Below are 23,608 nucleotides of genomic sequence, written 5' to 3'. Positions count from 1 at the left end.
TTTGATTATAATATTTTTTTATGATCGCGCTGAAGTGTTCCGTGTCGCGGTTGGGAACAGAAGAGACCGACTTATTTCCATGCGGTCCTTACTGTCCCAACCAACGGCACTTTTTTACCGCTGGCTCTCCACTTCCCCGGTGCGTTCTGAAAACGCGTGAGTGGAGAGTTTCCACGTTCAGCGCCATCTACCCGTCCGCATCCGCAACATCCGAAATAAATTTCGAATGCTGCAGATCCTGCCGCGCCACAGATCTTTCATCGTAGAAGATCGTAGCTCCTTTTACTGATCCAATGCCAGAAATTCTGTTAAATGGAACCCATGGCTCTTTCACCAGAAAGATGTAGGGAAAATCCTGCGGCTTTGTCATTCTCGCTGCCAACAAGCAGAAGGGAGCTTGGGCATGCTGCAGGTTGATTTGACCAATCTTTATATTTTTCGACATAAACTTAGTCTATTGTGTTATAGAAAACAGTTAGAAGCGTATGCAGCAATCCGTATGTGACGGGGTCTCCCCCACACCGTACCGTCAGAGACTCGATACCCTCGTATTTGATTTCTCTGAGAAAAGCCGCACTTGAATGTACGCTGTTTCCATGTCCTCATCCACGAAAAATCTCGTCTAATCCCGCAGCGCATTCGTCTGTTTTCCACTTAGCACCTTGATTGTTTTGCGGTGTCCGGTTTGCATAGATTCGATCACTCGAACTGGCATCAAGTCAGTTTCGTTCACGTTTACGGCTTCCCTTTCTTCCGCCTGTTCCTTGGAAGGTGTAGGAGAAGTTACTAGCAGGCAGGATTCACTCTGTAGTCCCTTCATCAGTGCGAGCCCCCTATGGGGGTTTCGCCTCTGTATGTACAATCCTCCGCGCGCAGCTCCATTGTGGGAGAGCTCACCGAAGATGCTGCATTTTTCTCTATATTGTGTAAGTCGAAGACCATCATCGTTTTTCGCTCTCAAAATGGAGATGATGCCCTACAGTTTCCTGATATGACTGAATTTCAGTCCATCAAGGAAAAAGTTGGTCCTCTGAGCACATTCAGGCTCTTTTGATCCAGTTCGAATATCAAGTTGAAACCCTCCACGTTTGTAAATTTGTCCTTCCTGACATTCATAAACTTTACCCTTCAGTGTCCAAAGTCCATGCCCGGGCTCTGTTCACCCAGCATGCGGATGATGTCCTCTGCCTTCCTTCGAGGGCCCGGTAGCCAACATCCGACATGTTCAGTCCTGCGTAGATCGGTATCCACAATAGTAAATTTGGGCCGAACGCCGGAACTCAGAGCCGGGATTGCCTGCTGAAGCCACTTTAAGACAACCTCGTAAGTGCACTCCAAATGGAGAAGCCCATCGTGAAAACCTTGATTGTTAAATCGTTACTTCGTTCCAGGCTCCAACATTTTTTCCACAGCCATTCCCGGAGGATGGTAAATTTTCATTCGGACGGCGTATGGATGAGGATAATCCAGCCCAAAAAGAATATAAGGGCAATATCTGTAGTAGAAAAAGAAGATGAGGCAGAACCTGTCTGAGATGGAACGATAGCGTACACCAGAACGCCAGGCAGCTTTTATGGATATCGAATTGGTAGACCTCGGCGCAAAACCGGGATGTTTGGAGTTTCTTATTAGAGGCAGGTCCGTTGATGATGATAACAATTCTACTGGTGGCCATACGCTGGCATTCCATATCCCTAAACGGTCGACTAGTGACCCGCCTCGGGAACACTTCGAGCGCGAAAGTATAGGTGGAATGTATGTAGGGCTCTCGAGAGATCGTAGGGCGAGTGAAAGCGTATTACAGCGAAATGTGAACGACGGCACTTAGACGCAACCATATACGTGAAAGAATGATTCATCTAGAAACGTCGCGGTATAGGATTCGGGAGATAAGCTATAAAAAAAATAAAGGCATTTCCGTGCACCTGGCTTTGCCAACGTATGAGCCTTGGAGTGGAGAAGCCAACTGATCCCAAGACACAAGGGGTCAAATCCTACTTGAAAATTTTGCGGAGCTGGAGATTGTACTAGACGGAGCTGGATGTTTCCCGAGGTAGAGAGTTAGGTGCGACAGTTGATCTGATCTGATACCGCAGCAGTTGTTTGATGAGAGAGATGGTTTGGCGGGTGAGTGAACCCTACAGCCTCAATGAAGGTGAAAGACTAGAATAGCTGGCTGGCCCACTGTAGCTTTTGAGGAGGAGAAATTTCTCCCGGCTTTAGGAGGAAGTAATGACGTAAAGGTAATGGTGCTGGAGAAGGTATGTCAGTTGGGCTAACGTGCAACTGGGGCATGTAGTGTTATAATAATTTCACCAGATTCTTCTATACAAGGTATCAGAGCATTGCTCTCTTTTTGAAATTTGTCAACTTCTTAATCCTTGAAATTCATTGTCACAATCCATTAGACACTTTCAAAAGCAAATAAGCGCAGAACTTTGCCCTTTTTTTAAACGTAACAAAAAACATGCACATGTCCTTTTACAGCATTTTCATTTTATTTCCAAATATTTTCATACACATATACAAGACAATAACGTGATAAGCATTAAATTCATTTATTTCATTTCTTTCTTTCTGGAATTATCACTAAGTTTATCCTTTGCATTTTCATCGTGCATTAAAATGTTACTCCATAATTTCAACGGAAGGATTGGGGACAAATTCTGGACTTAGCCACAATGAGTCGTTCCTTTAATATTATGTTTTATGCCTTAAGTGCTTATTCTGTAGAAACCTCTATGCCTCTACTTTCTCTTCGTGAAATTTTGTGTTGGTGAAAGGATGTTGCGAATTACGTGAAATTAAAAGTCGGTTTGAGTATTGAAAAAGATTCCTTTGTTGTCAAAGCAGTAAAGTTACGTATTTATAATAACATAACTGTGTTTTGCCTGTGATTGAAAAGGGGTTCGAAACAAAGCTGAAGGACAAAAATTGATAGAAAATTGCGACATTGTTTAATTCATATACGGTGGAGGATATTAGTGCCTGGGAAGGAGCAGGTGTATGAGGCTTGCGTGTACTCGAATTGTAGAACTTTATGGAATTAGAAATTTGACAGCCGCGTTCCGCATTTTGTGAGTGCACATGCAAATGTGCAGGCAATATAACGTATGCATTTGTCCAATGGTTCCTGACTATCAAATATTCATGGACTTTCGAAAATTATGGAATTAATGTGATGCCAAGTTTCGAAACTAGAAATATGATCTCAAAGGGTTGCGTTAAATATAAATGCGTAACTGAATGTGGTAAACAAGAAAATGATTTCCTCATGAATCTCATTCTTGCAGGATCAACATTTCCCAACAGACAGGACCCGCTTCCGAGTTCCGTGTCTCTACGGATTCTTAGAACAAATACCTTTCGGCTGCACGAACTTAATGGACTTCTTACTCCGTAAATTTAATTTCCATACCTACACCTACTGATTTATATTATGCTATAATTTACTTTAACGGCATTCGTATAAATGCTATTTTCTATTTCCACTTTTTCCCACTTAACCCTTTCATATTTGCAGTAAAAACTTAATAGTTACCGGTACTCGAATAATTGTTATATCCCTTGGGGAAAATGAAATGAAATTTGATTTTCAGCCAAATAAATACAAATTCTCCTTTAACAAATACATAATTAATAACGGTCCAACTTTGTATTCGACTATCTGGAACTGTGATGGATGAAGTGCTGCACGAAAGTGGAAATTAAACTTGCAACGGTTGCCGCCACCACCAAGTCCGAAGTGTGAGGTGTAAAGTTGGTTGACCGCAGCGAGTGCAGACCTAACCTGGTCGCTCCGGATGAGGTCACTGTGGAGAAAGAGAATAGTCGTTAGTAGAATTGGGGGTGGGTTGATTAACAGAAGTGAAATGGGGGAGTGAAGAAAGCGAAATAGCAAGCCACCAGGTATTTACTTGACGCATTCAAAGGTTTTCAATTTAAGGGTGGAAGACGCCGCTCCTTTGAAAATGAATGAAATGACGATGCCCAACGCTTGCATTTATGTTCAACTAGAATTTGTAGAGGGTAAGGTGCGGATAGGGGCGACTTTGCAATAAACTGGGCTTCTTAATTAAAATAATAGCAAGAAATAATTTGTTTGAACTAAAGACTGCATTTATAAAGTACGAAGGTCTCAGTTGGTAATTTCATGAAACTGTTCTCTCTTTGATCCACCCTAGTGTATTTTTTCTAACTGTATTCTTATTAAAATCAATTTGCTATCTTCCTATCGATTTCCATTTGGTTGTTGGTTTGTCACCCCGCATTTTGCTCTGAAACAATTGCATTTATTAATAGATTCGGTGAATGCCTAGGAACGGTGAACCCTCCCTCATGCGGTCAAGAACATCATTCCACGTTCAGTTTAAAGGACATGGAATCCGAATGTATGGTCTTAGTGAGTACTTTCGGAGCGAGATCTTAATTTTAACATCTGCTCCAAAGCGAGGGAACTTGGGGTTTAGAAAGAGATCCCTTAAATAAGGGTCCATAATCAAAAACCACCAAACCAAAGAAATATTCAAAAACATGATAACGTACAGGACCCTATTCATCATCCCTATCTACTTACCTGTTCCTAGACATTGGTATTGAAATCCTCCAGAATGGCCACTTTTTCCAACCCGAGCGAGAATTCAGGTGGTTGAGTTGCGCGCTCTTAGTCTAAGTGAAATGAGAGGGTGGGTCTTCGGGGAGTACTCCTTTCCCTCTTGCCGCAGTTATTGCACTGTGCTTTCCTCTGCTGTCTGGCATCGCGACCTACGCCATCGCTCCATCTCAGGCAGGGTCTGCCTCGTCTTCTTTTTCTACCATAGATTTTGCCCTCATAGACTTTTCGGGCTGAATCATCCTCATCCATACGGATTAAGTGTCCCGCCCACCGTAACCTGTTGAGCCAGATTTTATCCACAACCGGACGGTCATGGTATCGCTCATAGATTTCGTCGTTATGTAGGCTACGGAATCGTCCATCCTCATGTAGGGGGCCAAAAATTCTTCGGAGGATTCTTCTCTCGAACAGGGCCAAGAGTTCGAAATTTTTTTTGCTAAGAATCCAGGTCTATGAGGAAGGAAAGATCACTGTGTTGTATAATAAGAGCTTTGACCCTAGGTTGAGAAGTTTCGGGCGGAATAGTTTTTGTAAGCTGAAATAGGCTCTGTTCGCAGCCAACAACCGTGCGCGGATTTCGTCATCGTAGCTGTTATCGGTTGTGATTTTCAACCCTAAATAGGAGAAATCATCAACAGTCTCAAAGTTGTAGATTTGACTTGATGTTGTTGGTTGGCTTTTCGTGCTGATGTTGCCAGCATATATTTCATCTTGCCTTCATTAATCTGCAGCCCAAGATCTCACGCCATCTGGTCGATCTGGATGAAGGCAATTTGTACGTATCGGGCTGTTCTTCCCAGGATGCCGATATTGTCAGCATAGCCCAATAGTTGGGTGGAATTAAAGAGGTCGTGCCCCCCACCTCAGCTCAGTATCAGGGATCACTTTCTCGAGACCCAGGTTAAAGAGGACGCGTAATAGGGCTTCTCCTTGTCTTAGGCCGTTATTGCTGTCGAATGGCCTCCAGAGTGATCCTGCTGCTTTTATCTAGCCTCGCATATTGCTCAGAGTCAGCCTAGTCACTGTTATCAATTTCGTCGGGATATCGAATTCTCTCACAGCCGTGTACAGTTTTACCCTGGCTATGCGATAGGCGGCCTTAAAGTCGATGAAAAGATGGTGCAACTGATGTCCATATTCCAACAGTTTTTGCATTGCTTGCCGCGCAAAAATGAAGCTTTTTTTTGTATGGCCTATTGATGTTCTGGGCGTATGGGGCTATCGGATCTAGCAAGAAAGCGGAGAATATCTTATAGAAGGTACTAAGTAACGTGATATCTCAATAATTGCTGCACTTCGTGATATCTCCCTTTTTATGTATGAGACAGATAATGCCTCGTTGCCAATCGTCAGGCATTAATTCGGTGTCCCACATCTTGACCATAAGTTGATGAACCGCTTGGTGCAATAGGTCGCCTCCATATTTAATCAATTCGACTGTAATTCCATCGGCCCCGGCGACTTATGATTTTTAAACCGGTGGATTGCACGGACTACTTCTTCCATACTTGGTGGTGGCAGTATTTGTCCGTTGTCTTCAGAAGGCGGGACCTCCAACTCGCCCATTTTCTAGTTGTTGAGCAGTTCATCAAAATACTCAAGCCATTACTTCAATATGTCCATTCTGCCAAAAATCAGATTCTCCTCTTTCTCTCGGTAGGATGAGCATCGAGGTGTATAAGGCCTCATCCTGCTGACTTCTTGGTGAAATTTCTGCATGTGGTGCGGTTGCTCCCTGTACTTTTCGAGTTCACAGACCTGTTGGTTCCCTCGGTTTCCTTTTTCCGTCTGTTAAGTTATTTGTCTGCTCGCCGGAATTTGAGATAAGTCTCCGCGCGAGCCCGCGCCCATTCAGAATGCAACATTACTTTCCATTGCTAAGTTATATTCATCGACGAAGCACCCGTTCCGACTTTTCTTGCGCCCGGGTCTAAGAATCAATAATAGTGTCCTTCAGGTGGTTATGAAGATCATTTGTTAATGCTTCATCTCCAGGATCTCTGTTGACTGCGGTTATTACGGTATCCATTTCCCCCTTATATGTGTTGCGGAGGTCTGTCCTGTGGATGATTTCACTCTCAACTCTTGCCTGATTGGCAGAGAGTATTCGAGGTGTTAATTTGAGCCCGAAGCACCATGCCAACAATGGTGATCCGAGTCTATATTGGCCCCCCTATATGTTCTGACATTTATCAAGGCAGCGAGATGCACACGTTCAATCAACACACGGTCAATTTTGTTGAAAGTAGTCCCGTCTGGAGAGGCTTACGTTTGTTTGTGGACCGCTTTCCGCGCAAACCAAGTACTTCCAACAACCATTTCATGTTAATTCACTAGTCCGTTATCATTTGTATTTTGAGGTAAGCTATGAAAGCCAACGTATCGCCTGAATACGGGCTTCGTGCTTACTTGACTGTTAAAAACTTTTAAAAGTATGATTTTGATATCATATCTGGGACAGGCTTCGAGATATCCTTCTTCGACTCTGCAATCTCCTCTGTAGGGGTGTGAACGTTAATGAAGGTTATATTTGTAAATTTGCCTCACAAGCGCAGAGTGCATAGCCTTTCGCTTATGTTTTCAAAGCCGATAACAGCATATTGAGGAAGGCTATAGGCCAGCTGCTTGTTAGCTCCATCTCTACCCAGGGAGCGCACGTTCCATGAGAAAATGCGCAAATCGTTATTTCGCTTATGTTGCCAGGTTCGAATTTGTGTTGTGTGTTGTGTGTCCAGTCCGAGGCTCTTTTGTCGTTTGATTTCCGAGCAGGGTTGTTAGCCCTATCCAACCGCCAAGCTGGAGGATCAGTTTTTACAATTTGTCCGGTTTGTAGGCGCGGGAGAGTCGCCTTCATCCTTCTCCTTCTAGAGCTTTTCGTTAAAAAGTAGCTCCCTACGATCACTACTTGGAGGTGGAGATAGGGTTGGGTAGTAGAGCTGTTGGTGTTGGTTCAACAGGCGTTTCTCAGGTTTTATGCTCCATTGTGGGTACCAATCAACGTTTCGCCGTTGGACTTATACTACCTTTGCCCACTCTTTTACATTACAGTTATGTAGTGCTAACCACCAGCAGATATGTCCATCTGAGTGTAATTATGTGGTGTTTCCAACGATAAATTATTTGAAATAATAAAAAAATTGTTTTTTCTTATTCGCTAGTGTTGATATTTTTGTTTTTGCAAATTCCGATATTTCGGGAACCACTTGTTCCCTTCATCAGTGCTAACAAGTCTTGTTAGCACTGATGATAATCGTTGGCGCAACAATCTATATAGGATCAAGGCCTTGAAGTGGGTTAGAGCATTTTCTTCAAGACCGTAACGGTACAGTACAGTATACTGTAGGAGGCAATGTGGTCAGCATTGCGCTCACCGGAGATTATTAACCTGATTTGACTCAGGTGCTCATTCACAGCTGAGTCGACTATCACCAGTGAGATTTGAATCGCGACCTTCCATTCCACGATAACCTTGTGTTCTGACCACTCAGCTATCCGGACAGAGGAAAAGAATACTTTCTACAAGTAATCATATGCAGTTCAAGAGAGGTTTCCTAAATGTGACATTGTGATCGTGTTGGGTGATCTGAATGCAAGGGTGCTCGCCGACTACACCATTCTCTGCCACATGTTGGTGCTGGCAACGGCAAGAGACCATCATCTAATTATCGCTTAACTTCGTTTGTCGGTTGCTCCTGCATCTGATCTTAGACACACAGAGCGTCGGCACCGAAAATCAAAAGCATCCGTTTCCACAGTCAGGCTGTTGTCCATGAGTGGGAAAATGCACTATTGCATAAAAAAATTCTAAACAACCCACTAAAAAATGTTGATGATCACTAGTCCGTATCTTTAAACTCGTTTCCCGTGGCACTATCGCACAGTGTAGGACAGTAACATTCTGCATGGCACTCTAATACTAAACTGAGGTGGTCTTCAAGGTATTTGACTTGGCCAGTAAAAAAGGAAGGAACCGCTACACAGACTAGAATACTTCTGTGGAATCGGAAAAGAGTTTTTAGCTAAGACCATAAGAAATGAAACGAAAGGGATTAGAAAAGTATTTTGTGTGAACTTAACAGGAATAGAACTCTTCAGGGTATTTACAGGGAAATTCTTTAAAACTCACCAAGCTTCGGCCTCAGGGGCCGTCAGCGACCTTTAACGGGTAAGTAATTCTCACCCCCTAGGTGCCAGTAGACCCGCGTCTTAGGTAGTAGCCTCAAGAAAGCTTCTCGGCGAAGAGCGAACCGCGAATGACCGGTACACGTCGGACACGCTGGGAACCGCCGACAGCTCTCCGCCAACGTCGATGGGGTGATATAAGCCTAGTTCTGCAAAGGTAGTAGTTGTGACGTACATCAGGAGCCAGCGCCGTCGAGACTGCTCGGGTAGTGTGCATTGAATCGGTGTTAGTAGACCGCGTTGCCCCGAGCGAGAGCTGATTCGTCCGTGAATCCCGGTATTAGCTAAGCGTAGATCAGGCCTCAGGGAACTGGGGGGTGGCTGTATCCCTGAGGGTACATTCGTTTCTGACTACTGCAGCCCGCATCTTTGCACACGATGCGCTGGTTAATTTTCCACGAAAAATAAACCTAAACCAACGAAAAAAATATCGACGGAATAGCAAGGCAGACGGAAGAGCTGAGTGATTTTGGGTGCAGCACCAAAATGCGTCGTTCACCGCAGCTATCAGCAAAAGAGGCAGCGAGGCCTGGCATACCCGATGTGACAGCGGGACGCCCAAATAACGAGGAAGCCCGACCAAGTGGCGCGACTGACGTTGCGTGGATGCCATTCCAATACCCAGTAGTGCCCCTGTTCTGAAAAAAAGCCCAGCCAGAATCGCTAGTCCCGAGCAAGTGGATTCGGGAACGATCCGAGTGAAACTGCAGTCGACTGCCCTAGCTAGAGCCGAAGAGGAAAGCTTCATCAGGAAATCCGCGGCGGTGGTGAAGCGTATGCGGTCAGCAACATTCCTCTAGAGGAACGCCAGCAAAGCCGTCAAATTCAGCTGATGGAACTGGATGAACTATTTGATCGCATCTTCTTCTACAGGCGAACGTGAAGACCAGCGCAAGACGATTAGAAAGCAAAAACAGCCGCACTCCCTGCTCAGAACGCTGCTTGCGCAGATAGCCCTCTGCAAAGTGAATTAAGGAAAAGCGGAAAGACGACGTGTCTGAACGGGGCTTTATCCAAGTAGTTTCCAGGGACCAAAAAAAAAAGAAGGCGAAGACGGGTAAAAGGAAACAAACTACTACGCTGCTATATACCCGTCTGTTGAAAGAAGACTAGATCGTGGTGGAAGTACCCGAGCAATATGCGAAGAAACCCAGCGGCGGGAAAATCAAAATTGCATGAGTAGTATGCAGGGTACAAATGCGGATAGTCCCCACCAAGCACTACAGGTGTTGGGACTATGGACACAGATCAGCAACTTGCAAGGGAACGGACAGAAAGACAGCTTGCCGGAGATGCGGCCAGGTAAGTCACCAAGCGAAAACATGTAGTGAAAGCGAAAATTACGTTCTTTGCAGGTATCGTGGCGCGTGTGGAGAGAGCGTCGCACGGGCTTAGCACGCTAGGGCGCGATTGGCATGATCCGCATTTTAAAAATTAACATGCACCAGAATTGCTCACCAGTGGCAAGCGCAGTTCGCTGCGGAGGTAAATGCTGAGCTTGTGCTAATCAGCGAGCAATACCGAAACAGGGACTCGATTTCATCGGATCTCGACTTATCGGGCATCGCCGCATGTGGGTTCGGAACGACGTTAGACTTCGTGTTCTTGCCGAAAGCCGAAGGAGTGAGTTTGTCTGGAATCGGTGTTTAGGGATAATGTTCTTTAGTGTTTATCTGACCCCGAATGAAACGATGCCGAACTTTCGATATCGGGTTGATGCTGTGGAGACGGCGCCCACGTTGTGAAGGAAACATTCCTGACATCACTTTCGCGTCGAAATATCAGGCATCATCGGTGCTTGTTATTTTTCTTTGTGAAACTTCTTCAGACCAATTTTGGCGCTTGTGCGCTTGGTCCAGCAAAGTTCGAAGTGTGGCGGATGTATCAAAACCGCTTCATGCCTCTGTCGTTGTTCACCGAAGAAGTGCCCTCTCACCACTTCTCCTTGTTCTAGTTATGGACACTGTCACATGGGACATACAAAGTCCAGTGTCATATACACTGCTTTATGTAGATGTTGACATCCTAGCGTGCAATATAAAAGATGATCTTGAGCAACTTGTCCAAAAATGGAATGATCAACTCATGGAATACGGTCTCAAATGCAATCTGAATAAAACTGAATTTTTGACGACCGATCCCAGTGAAACAGCCACAATCACTGTCAATGGTAGTGTCCTGCCCAGAACTGAGCGATTGCTATCAGCCAATGGAGAACTGCGTTGTGAATTCGCTTCGAGCATTAGCGCAACCTAGATGAGGTGGCGTTCCAAAACTAGTGTTCTTTTTGATCAATGTATCAACGAATATTTCATATCTAAAATTTACCGCAATGTCGTCCGCCCTGTCGCTCTCTATGGTTCTGTGTGTTGGCCGATCGATATGGGGTTGCACCGAAGGTGGAAAAGTTGCGAGAGGGGCGTCTTCGATGCAATGGTCATGTAAAGACCAGCCGAAACAATGGTTTTTCGAAATGCTAGATGGGGATTTGAAAGCCTCACGATTGCATCCAGATCAGGCATTTGATAAAATAAAATAACGAAGCGGATCACGACGAGCTGACTCCGCTTGTGAACCGGACAAAGATTGAAGAAAAAGAAGAAGATTTTGTTATCCACAAAACCTTAGAGGTGATATAAACATATTGTAGCAGACACCCTCTTAATAAATTTGATTATGGTTTCATCCAGATCAGAGACAACGTGTCAGGTCCTGCTTCACCTTTGCCCTTGGACCAACTGTTGTCAAATTTTTTAAAAAAACTCCACATTGACGAAAAGAATTCATTTTTGATATTCTGATGTTTAGCGCCTTTACTGACTTTGACTAGACTATTTACTGCAAATGTACGAGAAAGGTTCATAGTTTTTTTTTGGGAAAGAGCTTCCTCGGTTGGGTCATTCATGTGACCTTGCCTTCTTACATTTTCAATCATATTAAGGATAGATTATAATGTTCGAAAAGTTTGGAATTCCTTTCGCACGTTTTGACATGGCTTACTTGAAATATATAGGCTTGATGGAACGATGATCAACAAACATGAAAGGATCATGGCGCAATATTACAATTTGAAACAGAATCTTTCTAACGCATATTGAACTTATACATATTCTTTCAAATTGAAATTTTCCGGGCTGATAATCAGATAGTATGTGCCGAGGCAACCAATCCCCGAGTTACGTACTTCAAAGTTTACACTCCACTGAGAAGAGCAATTATTCAGCTGAAAAAATCATACATCCACTTCCCAACTAAGATAGGAAAGAATATAATAAAATCAGAAGTGTGCGTGCCCATGCTTCATAAATAGCGGGATAAGATTGTATATAATGGAAACATATCCGTCGTAGAAATCACAACACGAACGTGCTCCTTTCTCTCCAATCGGGCCACAATAGCTCTGAATTCCAGGACAATATTCTCAATTTACTGTTCTGACTCGTATTCAATTTATTACTCTTTATGACTTGTTCCTGACCAGGGTTCGAAGTTCCGTATTCTGTTGCGCAGCTAGAATTATTTATAGATTCAGAATGTAGAAACATTTAGCTGAGCCCAGGACAATTTTTCATTATGGAATTCTTACTTTGAAGAATGCGTTCCTCAGTGTTTTTGCTGAAAGGATGTGGGAGAGCTGTATCCTTCGGGCCCATTGTGTGGATGGGTAGCGAACAATGTGGTAGGAACAGAGGCTCTGTTCACAGGTCTCTGGCAACAGTCCTTTTAGGATGGCCACGTTCTGGAAACATAGGTTTCACATCAAGTGAAATAGAGACATCAGGAACTCACTTCCTGCGTGTATTTGCGATGAGGGTCCTAATCTTTCTTGGGAAAATATCTTACTCATGGAATGTATTCTCTTGCGAGCACTCTCCCCTACCGTATTGTACTTGAATCAAATACCTTACAATTCATTGAGCACCCATTGTTCTGCACTTGAGAGTGGGAATAAAAAAGGGTCTGATTGGGATTTGTAGTGAAGTGATTTGGGAGTTTTTACTTATTCATTCAATCTACCCAGTACTCTAGTATGCTCTCCTACCCAGTGACTCCTGGAGCCTGTATTTATACTTGAATCTCATGTATTGTACACACAACACCCTCACGTGTGTGCTGCAACTTTCACAATGTCTTCCACATTGCTACGGGATCACCCTAATGAAGAACGTGACTTCGTAATTTATTATCCATGACATGTATGATGCCGGTACTCGTGAATAATAGAACCGATCGTTAGCTCCCGTGTATTCTCGAATAGGAGCACATATTGAACGAATAATTTGGATCTAGTCGGCATTTCCTGATTCAGGTTCAACCATTTCTGTACTTTATGACTAAAATTGCATACGTGAGAAGCCTTCCTTAAACAAACACTCTCATTTCAAACTAATATTTGGTTACTTTTTCTGAAAACTCAATGCATGGCAAATTAGGTTTTTCTTTTTCATTTTGGAATTAAATACACGTAAATCAGTTATAATAAATAGAAGACTGGTCCTTTGGGTTGGGTAAAAGGTTGCGTATATTTCTTTTGCAAACATATCTGGGTTCACGGCAATTCTATTCATACGTAGCTCGTAATGTATATGCATTTCGTATGCCACAATATTTCCTATAGTGTGATGTTGACATTCTGTGTCTGGCATTACAGGAAAATTACACGAACGGACAGCTTTACACCGTTGTTAATAATAATCGAATTTCCACAAAACTTTCCAGTATCAGACTTCATATTATTTTTATTTTCTGTTCCTAGGATGACCTTAAGTTTCCAGTCGATTTCCAAATATCAACCAACTTTAATTGGACATAGATCTCTATGGAGGGTATTTTTGACGCCTAGACATCACCTAGACTTTTCGGCTGGACAGTTTCCGGAAATGGGTCCGTGATTCATAATAACACTCACTCTCCCAAACGCCTTTCTTTTCCTTATAATTTTGTATAGTAAAGTATCACTCGAGACCCCTCATTTGATACCCCACATGACTAAATGTATTTTGGGAAGAACATTTTGCATCCCCCTTGCGCGTGTATGGAGATGCTCTTGAAACTGCTCGTCAGATGATGTGATTCACCATATATGCGAGCCTTCATAATTCCAATTTTTTTATTAAATTTCGTGGCAACGACAGGTAGTCAGAGGGGCTGCCAGGCAAACAGACGGACTGCCAGAGTGTGAACTTTAATTGCATTGGTTGCAAGCTGTGAGCTGTCAACAAAAGTTCCAGGGAATATCAGATATCGTTTCCCCTTCTTCTGCTACTCTCATAGTTATGTTCTGCAATCCATGTTCTGCATAACAGTCCTTATTAGGTTTTCTTTTAAGCGCAGAGCGCGAACTTCCAGTAGCTTTTTGTGACTACTGTGGGTGCGACTATTTTCTTCTAAGTTTATAATGGTAATGAAGATTCCTCCTTTGCTCAGGCGATAATCCTTGAATGGTGATGAAATGAGTGCACATGGTCCCTCGTATAGCTTTCGTGTGACCAAAACCTTATATCCGATATAGAGAAGAGCCTTTTTAAGAGTTTTTTTACTTCAGTAACTACTAACATTCTTCAGATTCGTGTTTCTTCATATGATTATTCTTTATCTTTTAATAAGTGGCGCCCTGTGAGTTGGGTCTTAACAATACACTCAAAGTGTTCCCCGCTTGTCGTAACAGGCGTCTAAAAGGGAAAGAAATTTGTGGGCAAGCAACCTGAAAATTTTGAAACTTTATTGTTATCGAAACGCCTGACCTCATGACTATGACCTTTTTCCTACCGAAAACGGAAAACAATTGGTTTCTGAAATGTGCGCATGCTCCTCGACAACGATAGTGAGGGTCCTCCGAATGCTCGCTTTCTCCAACTTAAGCGAGTATTCCAACGATAAGCGAAGTAAGATGGTGGGACTCTGGGGAGTACTTCTCTCCCTCTTTTGTACTCTGGAAGGTCAAGTAGTAGTAGACGCGAGTCCGGTGTCGGGTTGCTTCTGACTCTTGACCTGGGAACCGGTTTCTGACAGACTTCTAACTGCAAGATTTCGCTTCAGATTAAAGAGCGTCACAATTGTATAATACTACACACCAACGAAGACTTCCGATGTAGTAGAGAAGGATGCTTTCTACGAGCAATTAAACACAGTTCAGGGAAAACTTCCGAAAAGTGGCATTCTAATCATGATGGATGATGGAATCATGAGGAACGTGATAAGATCTATCTGACTGCGGAATCAAGGAAGCAGATCGATGAACGGAAGGGATTGAAGGCTCTACTGGCCGCTGTAAGTAATGGCGGGTGTGAAGCGCCCGAACTCCGATGCCGAGCGAACTCCCCAGTACAAAAAGTATTTTCTATTCCGCTGGTCAGGGAAGTGGAAGATGCCCCAGGTCGCAATGATTTCAGAACTGTATATCGCATCACGTAAGAACTTGCATGTGGTCGCAAATCTTTCAATGGTCCTATGAAGAACATTAATGGTGGACCCCTAATCCACAATGATGAACAACTGGAGAGGTGGAAATCACACTTCACCACGAGTCTTACCCATATCACATACGATGAGGTTCCTCTTCTTTTGGATGAAATGGCTCATCACGGTAATATGCGGATACGGACTCTTCTTCGAAGCAGAAGAGGAATCATTTTAGCCACTAATGCGCTCAAACAGAGCTGAGTTTGACGGTCTCCCCGAAAAGTTATTTACTGCTGCACCTACAGCTGCTACAGGTCTGCTGCTTCCATTCGTACGGAAATCTTGGGAACCCGAGACCCCAGACAGTGGAAGAAGGAGACCATCGTTAAAATTTCAAAGAAGGGCATTCGGTCTGAGTGTGACAATTGGAGGGGTATATTCGTGTTTCCTACCGTCGCAAGGATAATAACTAAAATAATCCTGGATGTATCAAAGAAAATCTCGAAAACTTGATCGACAGAGAGCAGGCTGGTTTCCGCTCCGGCTCCACTTGCATTGATCATATCAACGCCCTACGGACCATTTTGGAACAGCCTGCGATTTAGATCTTTGCTACATTTGTTGTTCAACGATTCCGAAAAGGATTTTCGCAGCGTGAACAGAAAGTGTATCTAGAGTGCTCAATTAAGGAGGGGCATTCCAGAGAAACTAATAGTGATTATCAGGGCGACATATGATGGCGCATGAGTTATGTATAACCAGACATCCGGTCCCATTAATTCCTATGATATCGAAATTCTGTTAGATCAGGTAAAACTGCACATGCCGGAAATGCAATCGCAAGCATAATATGCAGGTGTAAAGTGCAGACGTTACCATTGCAACGAATTAGAAATTGATGTAAGTTATTTGAGTAAAACGCGGAGTTTTCTCTTTTTTTTTTATCCGCTCGGCTATCTAACTACAAAACTCGTGTGGCACCGCGGTAAAATCTCAAAGGATTTTAGGTCCGAAGCGGAGACTAAAAACAAACCAAATTGTACCAACTGGTCCTCCAGGTTGGGTGTTGAATAAGGCCCTACCCGGAAAACAACCTCTAACGAACTCACAAAAGTAGCCTCGGACTGGATTGACTATACAGCGACGAACCCGGCAACGAAAACCGAATAACGATTTGGCATTTTCTCATGGAAGCGGCACTCGACAGTACAGAGTTGGAGCTACCAAGTAGCTAGCCGATACCCTACCTCTAACAACGTTGAAGGAGATGCGTTGGACAGGGAGCATTTTCCTGGTGAAGGGTCACTACATTATATATTATAGTAGCCATCCAGTAAACCATGTGCTCGGAGTGTTAGTCAGCCAGAAAATGAAACCTACTGTTATCGGCTTTGAAAATATAAGGGAACGGCTATGCACTCTACGATTGCGAGACAAATTTAGAAATATAAGCCTCATTAGCGTTTACGCCCCCACAGAGGAGACTCCAGAGTCGGAGAAGGATACCTTCTACGAGGCAGTGATCGAACTGTCGAAACCTGTCCCAGGTATGATATCAAAATCATACTTGGGGATTTTAACAGCCAAGTAGATAACGGGATGATAACGGACTACGGATTGTTCAATTAGCAGGGTCATACGAAATGGTTGTTGGAAGTACCTGGTTTACGCGGAAAGCGGTCCACAGAAAAACGTGGGCCTCTCCAAATGGGGCCACTTTCAACCAAATTGAGCACATGTTGATCGAACGCCGCCACTTTTCAGCTTTGATGAATGCCAGAACGTATAGGGGCCAATATAGACTCGGATCACTATCTCGTTGGCATACTGCTCTGAGCTCGAATAACAACACCGGCTAGAGTCCCGTCTGACAACCAGGTGAGAGTTAACACTGAAGCCATCCACAACACAGACCTCCGAAACACCTATAAGGGGAAATGGATGCCGCAATAATTGCAATCAACAGAAATCCTGGAGATGAAGCATCAACAAATGATCTACATAATCACCTGAAGAATGTTATCATAAATACGGACACAAACATACTTGGCCCAGCCGCAAAAGGAGTCGGAAAAGCTGGCTGGGCGATGAATGTAAGCTACCAATGGAACGGAGGGATGCAGCGTACCGAGTAGTGTTGCATTCTCAAAGGAAACGGGCTCGCACAGAGACTTATCACGAACTCCGGCGAGCGGATAAATGACTTCACAGACGGAAAAAGAAAACTTGCGAGAACCAGCAGGTCTCTCAACTCGAAAAGTACAGAGAGCAGGACGAAGCCTTACGCACCTCGATGTTCATCCTGACAAGACAAAGAAGCAAATTTGATTTCTGATAAAATGGTCATATTGGATCGATGTGTTGAGTACTTTGATGAACTGCTGAGTAACCAGAACATCGGCGCGTTGGAGGTGCCGCCAACTGAAGCCAACGAAGAAATACTGCCACCACAAAGTATAGAAGAAACAGTTCGTACAATTCAGCCGCTTAAAAATCATAAGTCGCCAGGAGCCGATGAAATTACAGTCGAATTCGTTAAATATGGAGGCGACCAATTCGACCAAGTGGTTCATCATCTTATGCTCAAGGTGTGGGACAGCGAATCAATGCCGGGCAACAAAGTTTGTCCCATACATAAAAAGGGAGATATCATGTAGTGTAGCAATTATAGAGGTATCATGTTCCTGAGTACCATCTATAAGTCTCCGCTCTCTTGCTAGACGGGATAGCTCCATAGGCCCAGAACATCATTGGCCCATACCAGGCAAATCAGCAAAAGATCAGAATTTCTCTCTGCTGCATGCGATGGAAAAACTATTGAAATATGGACTGACAGATAAAAACAACAGGATCACTTTCGAGATCATTCGACATCAACAACGGTCTAAGAAAAAATGATCCGTGATACTGTGTTAAATGTGAGAGGTACAATCCTCTTTAAGTCCACCCAGCTACTGGCCTATGCCAGGTCGATAGTATCACCTTCATCCAGATCGAGCAGGCGGCGCGAGATCTTGGGCTGCACATCAATTAAAGCAAGACAAAGTATATGGTGGCAACCTGAGCACCAAAAACCAGCCAACCAACAACATCAAACCGCACTGGTCAAACTGAAAGAATAAAGATAGGAGACTACAACTTTGAGATCGTTGATAATTTCTCCTATAGGAAATGACAAGCGATAACAACTACCATGATGAAATCCGCGCACAGTTGTTGTCAGCCAACAGAGCCTATTTCAGTTCCTAGCAAGAAAAATTGCGAACTCTTGGCCGCGTTCGAGAGAAAAATCCTCTGAAGAATTTTTGGCTCCCTACATGAGGATGGACCATTCCGTAGTCTACATAACGACGAAATCCATGAACGATGCCATGACCGTTAGGCTGTGCATTAAATCCGGCTCAATAGGTTACGGTGGGCGGGTCACTTAATCCGTATGAATGAGGTTGATCCAGCCCAAAAAGTCTATAAGGGCAACATCTATGGTAGAAAAACAAGACGAGGCAGATGCTGAGATGGAACGATGACCTAGGCCAGGACGCCAGGCAGCTTTTAGGGACATTGAATTGGTGGACCTCGATGTAAAATCGGGATGTCTGAAGTTCCTTATTAAGGCAGGCCTAGACCAGACACCGGCAGTTGCGCCGTTGATGATGATGATGATCGGTAACGTTTCTCGTGCTGTCTTCCCCGGAGGACGCGCAGAGTTTAATAAACAATGATATATTTCCTCAAACACCTCGATTGCGTTGATGTTTTCTGTTTGCTTTCACACCGGGATATGACAATATCCAAATGGCTCTGGGTTTTGAAAGAGAGGCAAGTAGGCTTGGACTGAAGATGAACACCAACAAAACCAAGGTTTTCAGCCTAGCGGGTTATCACACTCTCCCTACCTCAACTATTGGGCTAAAATCTGGGAATGCAATTATCTCAACAACAAGATCAAGTTGGGAATGTTCTCTGCTAGTGTTCTTTCTGTGTTGCTATTTGGGAGCAACACATGCAAAGTTATTTCCAATGTTCCTCATCGGCTACAAACTTTCGTCAATACCTGTCTGCGTCGCATCATTGGAGTACGCTGGCCTAGCACTATCTCAAACGAAGTCAGTGGCAGTAGATAGGTCACAAATTAAGGAGGGGCGACAATTGAATTTTAGGATCCCAAGATAACCGAAAAGTGCTTCGCCCCAAGTGCACTGGGCGAAGAACAGTAGAGGACGGGTGCCAGCGGCTCGAGAAGTCGCGGGGAGAGCTGAAGGCATTGCAGGTAACCGCGAACGATGATATGATTAACGGGCTAAACCCCACAAAGGGGTCAATGGTAACCATATAAATATTGATCAATACTAGTTGGCTGTCGTACGGAAGGTCGCGGTTCAAATCTCGCTGGTGGCAGTGGGATTTGTGTCATGATTGTACGTCGGATGCCAGTCGACTCAGCTGTGAATAAGTTCCTGAGTCAAACCAGGGTAATGTAATGCCTAGCTCAGCCTTCGCCTCGGTTTTAGAAACTCAGCTAAAGCCCTGAAACAGCCTAATCGGCAAAGAAGTCTTGGATAGACCTTGAAGCATCTGCCAAACTAGGGGTCCGGTGACCAAGAGAGTCGTCCTCAAGTGGATGAGGGCTAAGGATGCTCTCAATTCCAAAAAGAAATTGCTTCCAGAATTTCATAAATTTCGAACTATTGTTGTGATTTGCTAATGTTTACCGCTTTCACCAATTTTCCGTACGATGCCTCTAATTTTTACCATCGTATTTCTAGTTTTATGAGATTTCTTAGTGTAATTAAAAAGTATCGAATCACTCCACACCACATTTGTATCTTTGCTTCCATGTTATTTGTCCAAATCGAAAATCTATGCTCACAATATTCTGGACTCCGCTTTACCACAATATTGGATAGTATGTTCGTAAGTATTTTGTAATTGTACATGAGGAGATTGGAGAAGAAAATTGTGTTTTAAATTCATTCCATTCTGGATTGGGAGGGAACTTGGATCACCAATCCCACTTCACTTCCTACTGAAATTTTCACCTCTTTCTCGATGGCTTTGCTTTTGAAAATACACCACAAACGTGCAAATAACTTGGAAGATTAAAATTAGAATTTCTCATCTTTCGAAGCGACCAAACTTACCTCGAGCTGGAATCGGATCCCGTTGGGGTACCCCCAACTCAATTTCACTGTACTCCTGGTACAAATTCCCAATCTGTGCGGTGCACCTTAGAACTAACCCTCCGTTCACGCTGATACTATTTGAAAGCTGTCCGTAGCCCATGTGGTGATTTCTGAAGTGGGAACTTTGTAATTGGAGCTTGAGACTAATCCTTGTTGCATAAAGTCCTTCCGGCGTGAAAATATTCTGGACATCGGTCGGTTGAATCTGGAAAAAAATAAAAATATAATGAGAACGAATATTTGTATTTGAAAAGAGTGTAAGAATTATTTAGAGCGAAAATACATTTTTAGATCAGATAAGAACGCACCATTTTATTTCTGTGAAAATCTATTTCGACTACACTTTTTAAAAAGGCATGAATAGTTGCCTTGAGAGTGTATCTCGATTTTATTGTATTGTCCACGATTTCTACACATCTGAGCGCTACCAGATGAAAAGAATTGAATACATTCGAATTGGAATGGTTTATTTTTAATGTTTGTTTTTTTTTCCTGCGTAACAAAAAGGAGTCTGCAGACAATTCCATAGAAAATAGACTAAGGATTTTCGCAGCTTTACACAGCCCAGACGTAGTGTATTTGCTCAAAACTTAACTACTGTCTGTTCTATCTGATCGTGCTCAACACATAATTCGGTCACGTTTTCGACCAGGACCAGGGAAAGCATATGCTCCTACTAAGTATACTTTCCGTTTAACTATAAATATCTATTCCTTATGACTTGCAAACTATAACCAGAAATAGTGGACATTGGTGTTAGTGTTCAAAACTTCTATTGACAAGCGGCCTTTAACTGTCAAAGATAAAGATACAGGAATATCTGAGTCGATTAGATAGACCCGTCTTTAGGAACATCGAATTTGCTTCCATATTTGGTGGAATTGTAAATCAGAACAAATTAGTTGTTGTTAATTTATCTGCTGCAGAATAATACTACATTATACAGCTAGATACAGGGTGGTACTAGTTTATCCTTTGGCTATTTATCAGGTTGTAGCTAATCGTCTACCCTTCCGAAATCATAGATAACATGTATGTCACAGCTGTGAAAGGAATTGTGTTTCTTTTCTTAATGCATGTCCTATCCACTATTATTTCTAACCAACCCCGGGGTACTCCGGTGCTTTCAGATTATCCCAATGACTCCATTCCTAATTCACGCCGGAAAGCAGATGGAATAGGAGTCTGGTTCACATGAATTGAAGGGTGTTGAAATGGTCAGATAGAAGGTTCCAGAAGCGAAACTAGTCTGCTCTTTGTCAATTTATATTATACCTCTTCAATAACTCCGTCTTGTCTTTTAGATAGCATACCGCCACCAAACCCAGGTAAACGAGGTGGATTTGAGGTAACATAACTTGTGCTATCTTCAGTAAAACAAAAATAAAATGCTGAAATCAGGGAAAGAACTAAAGTATAGTTGGAGTTATTCGACTATTCTAAATCCTACCTGAACCCTCTTGGTGACAGGTCCCGCCACAGGCCGACCAAGAAAATGCATCCAATGTCGTTAAGAACAAAATGATCGGATTGAGTAACAATGAGTCTCGGAGAAATGCTAGCGCGTCCACTTCAGTTGCGGGGAGGACGGCCCACGGTCCTGTCGAGAAATGGGCAGGCGCCGTCCATGCGTCAAAACGTAAGTAAATTAGTGCTTGCGCTCTGTGATAAACTCGGTGGCATGGTGCCAAAAGATGAAGAACGAATCCGCTAAGAATGGCTATAAGCTTCTCCATTTTCGTAGTCCACGCACTCAACATTGCCATCTCGGAGAGCTCCTGGGATGCCACTAAAGAAGTCGAGCGATTTAATGATGAGCTCTCAATTATATCAGGTAATCGTGCGATTCATTTCTTCACCCCATACGTATCACAGAAGAGAAAGACACCTTCTGGCAGCTACTTGATATCGAGACCGGTAACGTGCCTGCTGATGACTGTATCGCCATTGCGGGCGACCTTACTGGTTATGTGAATGAAAAAGCCTCGGACAGGATGGATCTTACAACGACGAACCCGGCAACGACATCGGATTAACGATTTGGGCATTGTCTCATGCAACGTGCGCTCCCTGTACAGACCGAATGCTGCTGAGCAGCTAGCCCATACCCTGTCCCAATATAAGGCTAATGTAACAGCGTTGCAAGAGATGCGATGGACAGGAACCGTTTTCCTGAAGAAGAGCCGCTACACCATATATTATAGTGGCCATCCAGTAAACCATGTGCTCGGATTAGGTTTCTTAGTCAGCCAAAAAATGAAACCTGCTGTTATCGGCTTTGAAAATATAAGCGAGAAGCTATGCACTCATAAACGTCTACACCCCTACAGAGGACACTGCAGAGTCTTAGAAGGATACCTTCTACGAGGCAGTAGAGCGGACTCTTGAAGCCTGTCCCAAGTATGATATCAAAATCTTACTTGGAGATTTCAACAGTCAAATAGGGAAGGAGCCCGTATTCAGGCGATACGTTGGCTCCGATAGCTTACATAAGGATACCAATGATAAAGGACTGCGCATTATCCAGTTTGCAGTATCGCACGAAATGCTTGTTGGAAGTACCTGCTTTGCACGGAAAGCGGTTCACAAATATACTTGGCCTCTCCAGACGGTACCACTTTCAACCAAATTGACCATGTGCTGATTGAGCGCCGCCACTTGATGAATGTCAGAACATGTAGGGGGGCCAATATAGATTCGGACCACTATCTCGTTGGCATGGTGCTCCGAGCTCGAATTACGACACCACCTACAATCCCCTCTGACAATCAGGTGAGATTGAATACTGCAGCCATCCACAACACAGTCCTCCGCGATACCTATAAGAGAGAAATGGATACCGCAATAACCGCAGTCGACAGAGATTCTGGAGATGAAGCATCAATAAATGATCTTCACAACCACCTGAAGAACGTTATCATGGATACGGCCACAAACATACTTGGCCCCAGCCGCAAAAAAAGGCGCAGCGGGTGGTTTGACGATGAATGTAAGCTAGCTACGAGACGGAAGAATGCCGCATACCGAGTAATGTTGCATTCCCAAAGAACGCGGGCACTCGCGGAGATTACCACGAACTCCATCGAGGGGAGAAGCGACTTCACAGATGGGAAAAGGAAGCCTAGGAGAACCAACAAGTGTGTGAATTAGAGAAGTACAGGGAGGAACGGCACCAGGCGCGGAAGTTTTACCAACAACTCAGCAGGATGAAGCCTTATGCACCTCG

General features: G+C 43.7%; 1 protein-coding gene across 1 annotated transcript in view; it reads right to left on the bottom strand.

The window, feature by feature from the left end:
• Positions 1–2,479: 2,479 nt before the first annotated feature.
• Positions 2,480–23,608, bottom strand: part of LOC119658244 — a 419,442-nt gene continuing 398,313 nt past the window's right edge. The window contains exons 6-7 of the mRNA XM_038065521.1: positions 20,341–20,587; positions 2,480–3,812 (exon numbers count right to left, since the gene is read on the bottom strand). Coding sequence (XP_037921449.1) covers positions 3,664–3,812; positions 20,341–20,587 — 396 coding nt within the window. The 3' untranslated portion in view covers positions 2,480–3,663. The remainder of the gene's footprint in view (positions 3,813–20,340; positions 20,588–23,608) is intronic.

Source organism: Hermetia illucens, chromosome 5, assembly GCF_905115235.1.
Source record: "Hermetia illucens chromosome 5, iHerIll2.2.curated.20191125, whole genome shotgun sequence".
Lineage (NCBI taxonomy): Eukaryota > Metazoa > Arthropoda > Insecta > Diptera > Stratiomyidae > Hermetia > Hermetia illucens.
This window is presented reverse-complemented; position numbering and strand designations above follow the sequence as displayed.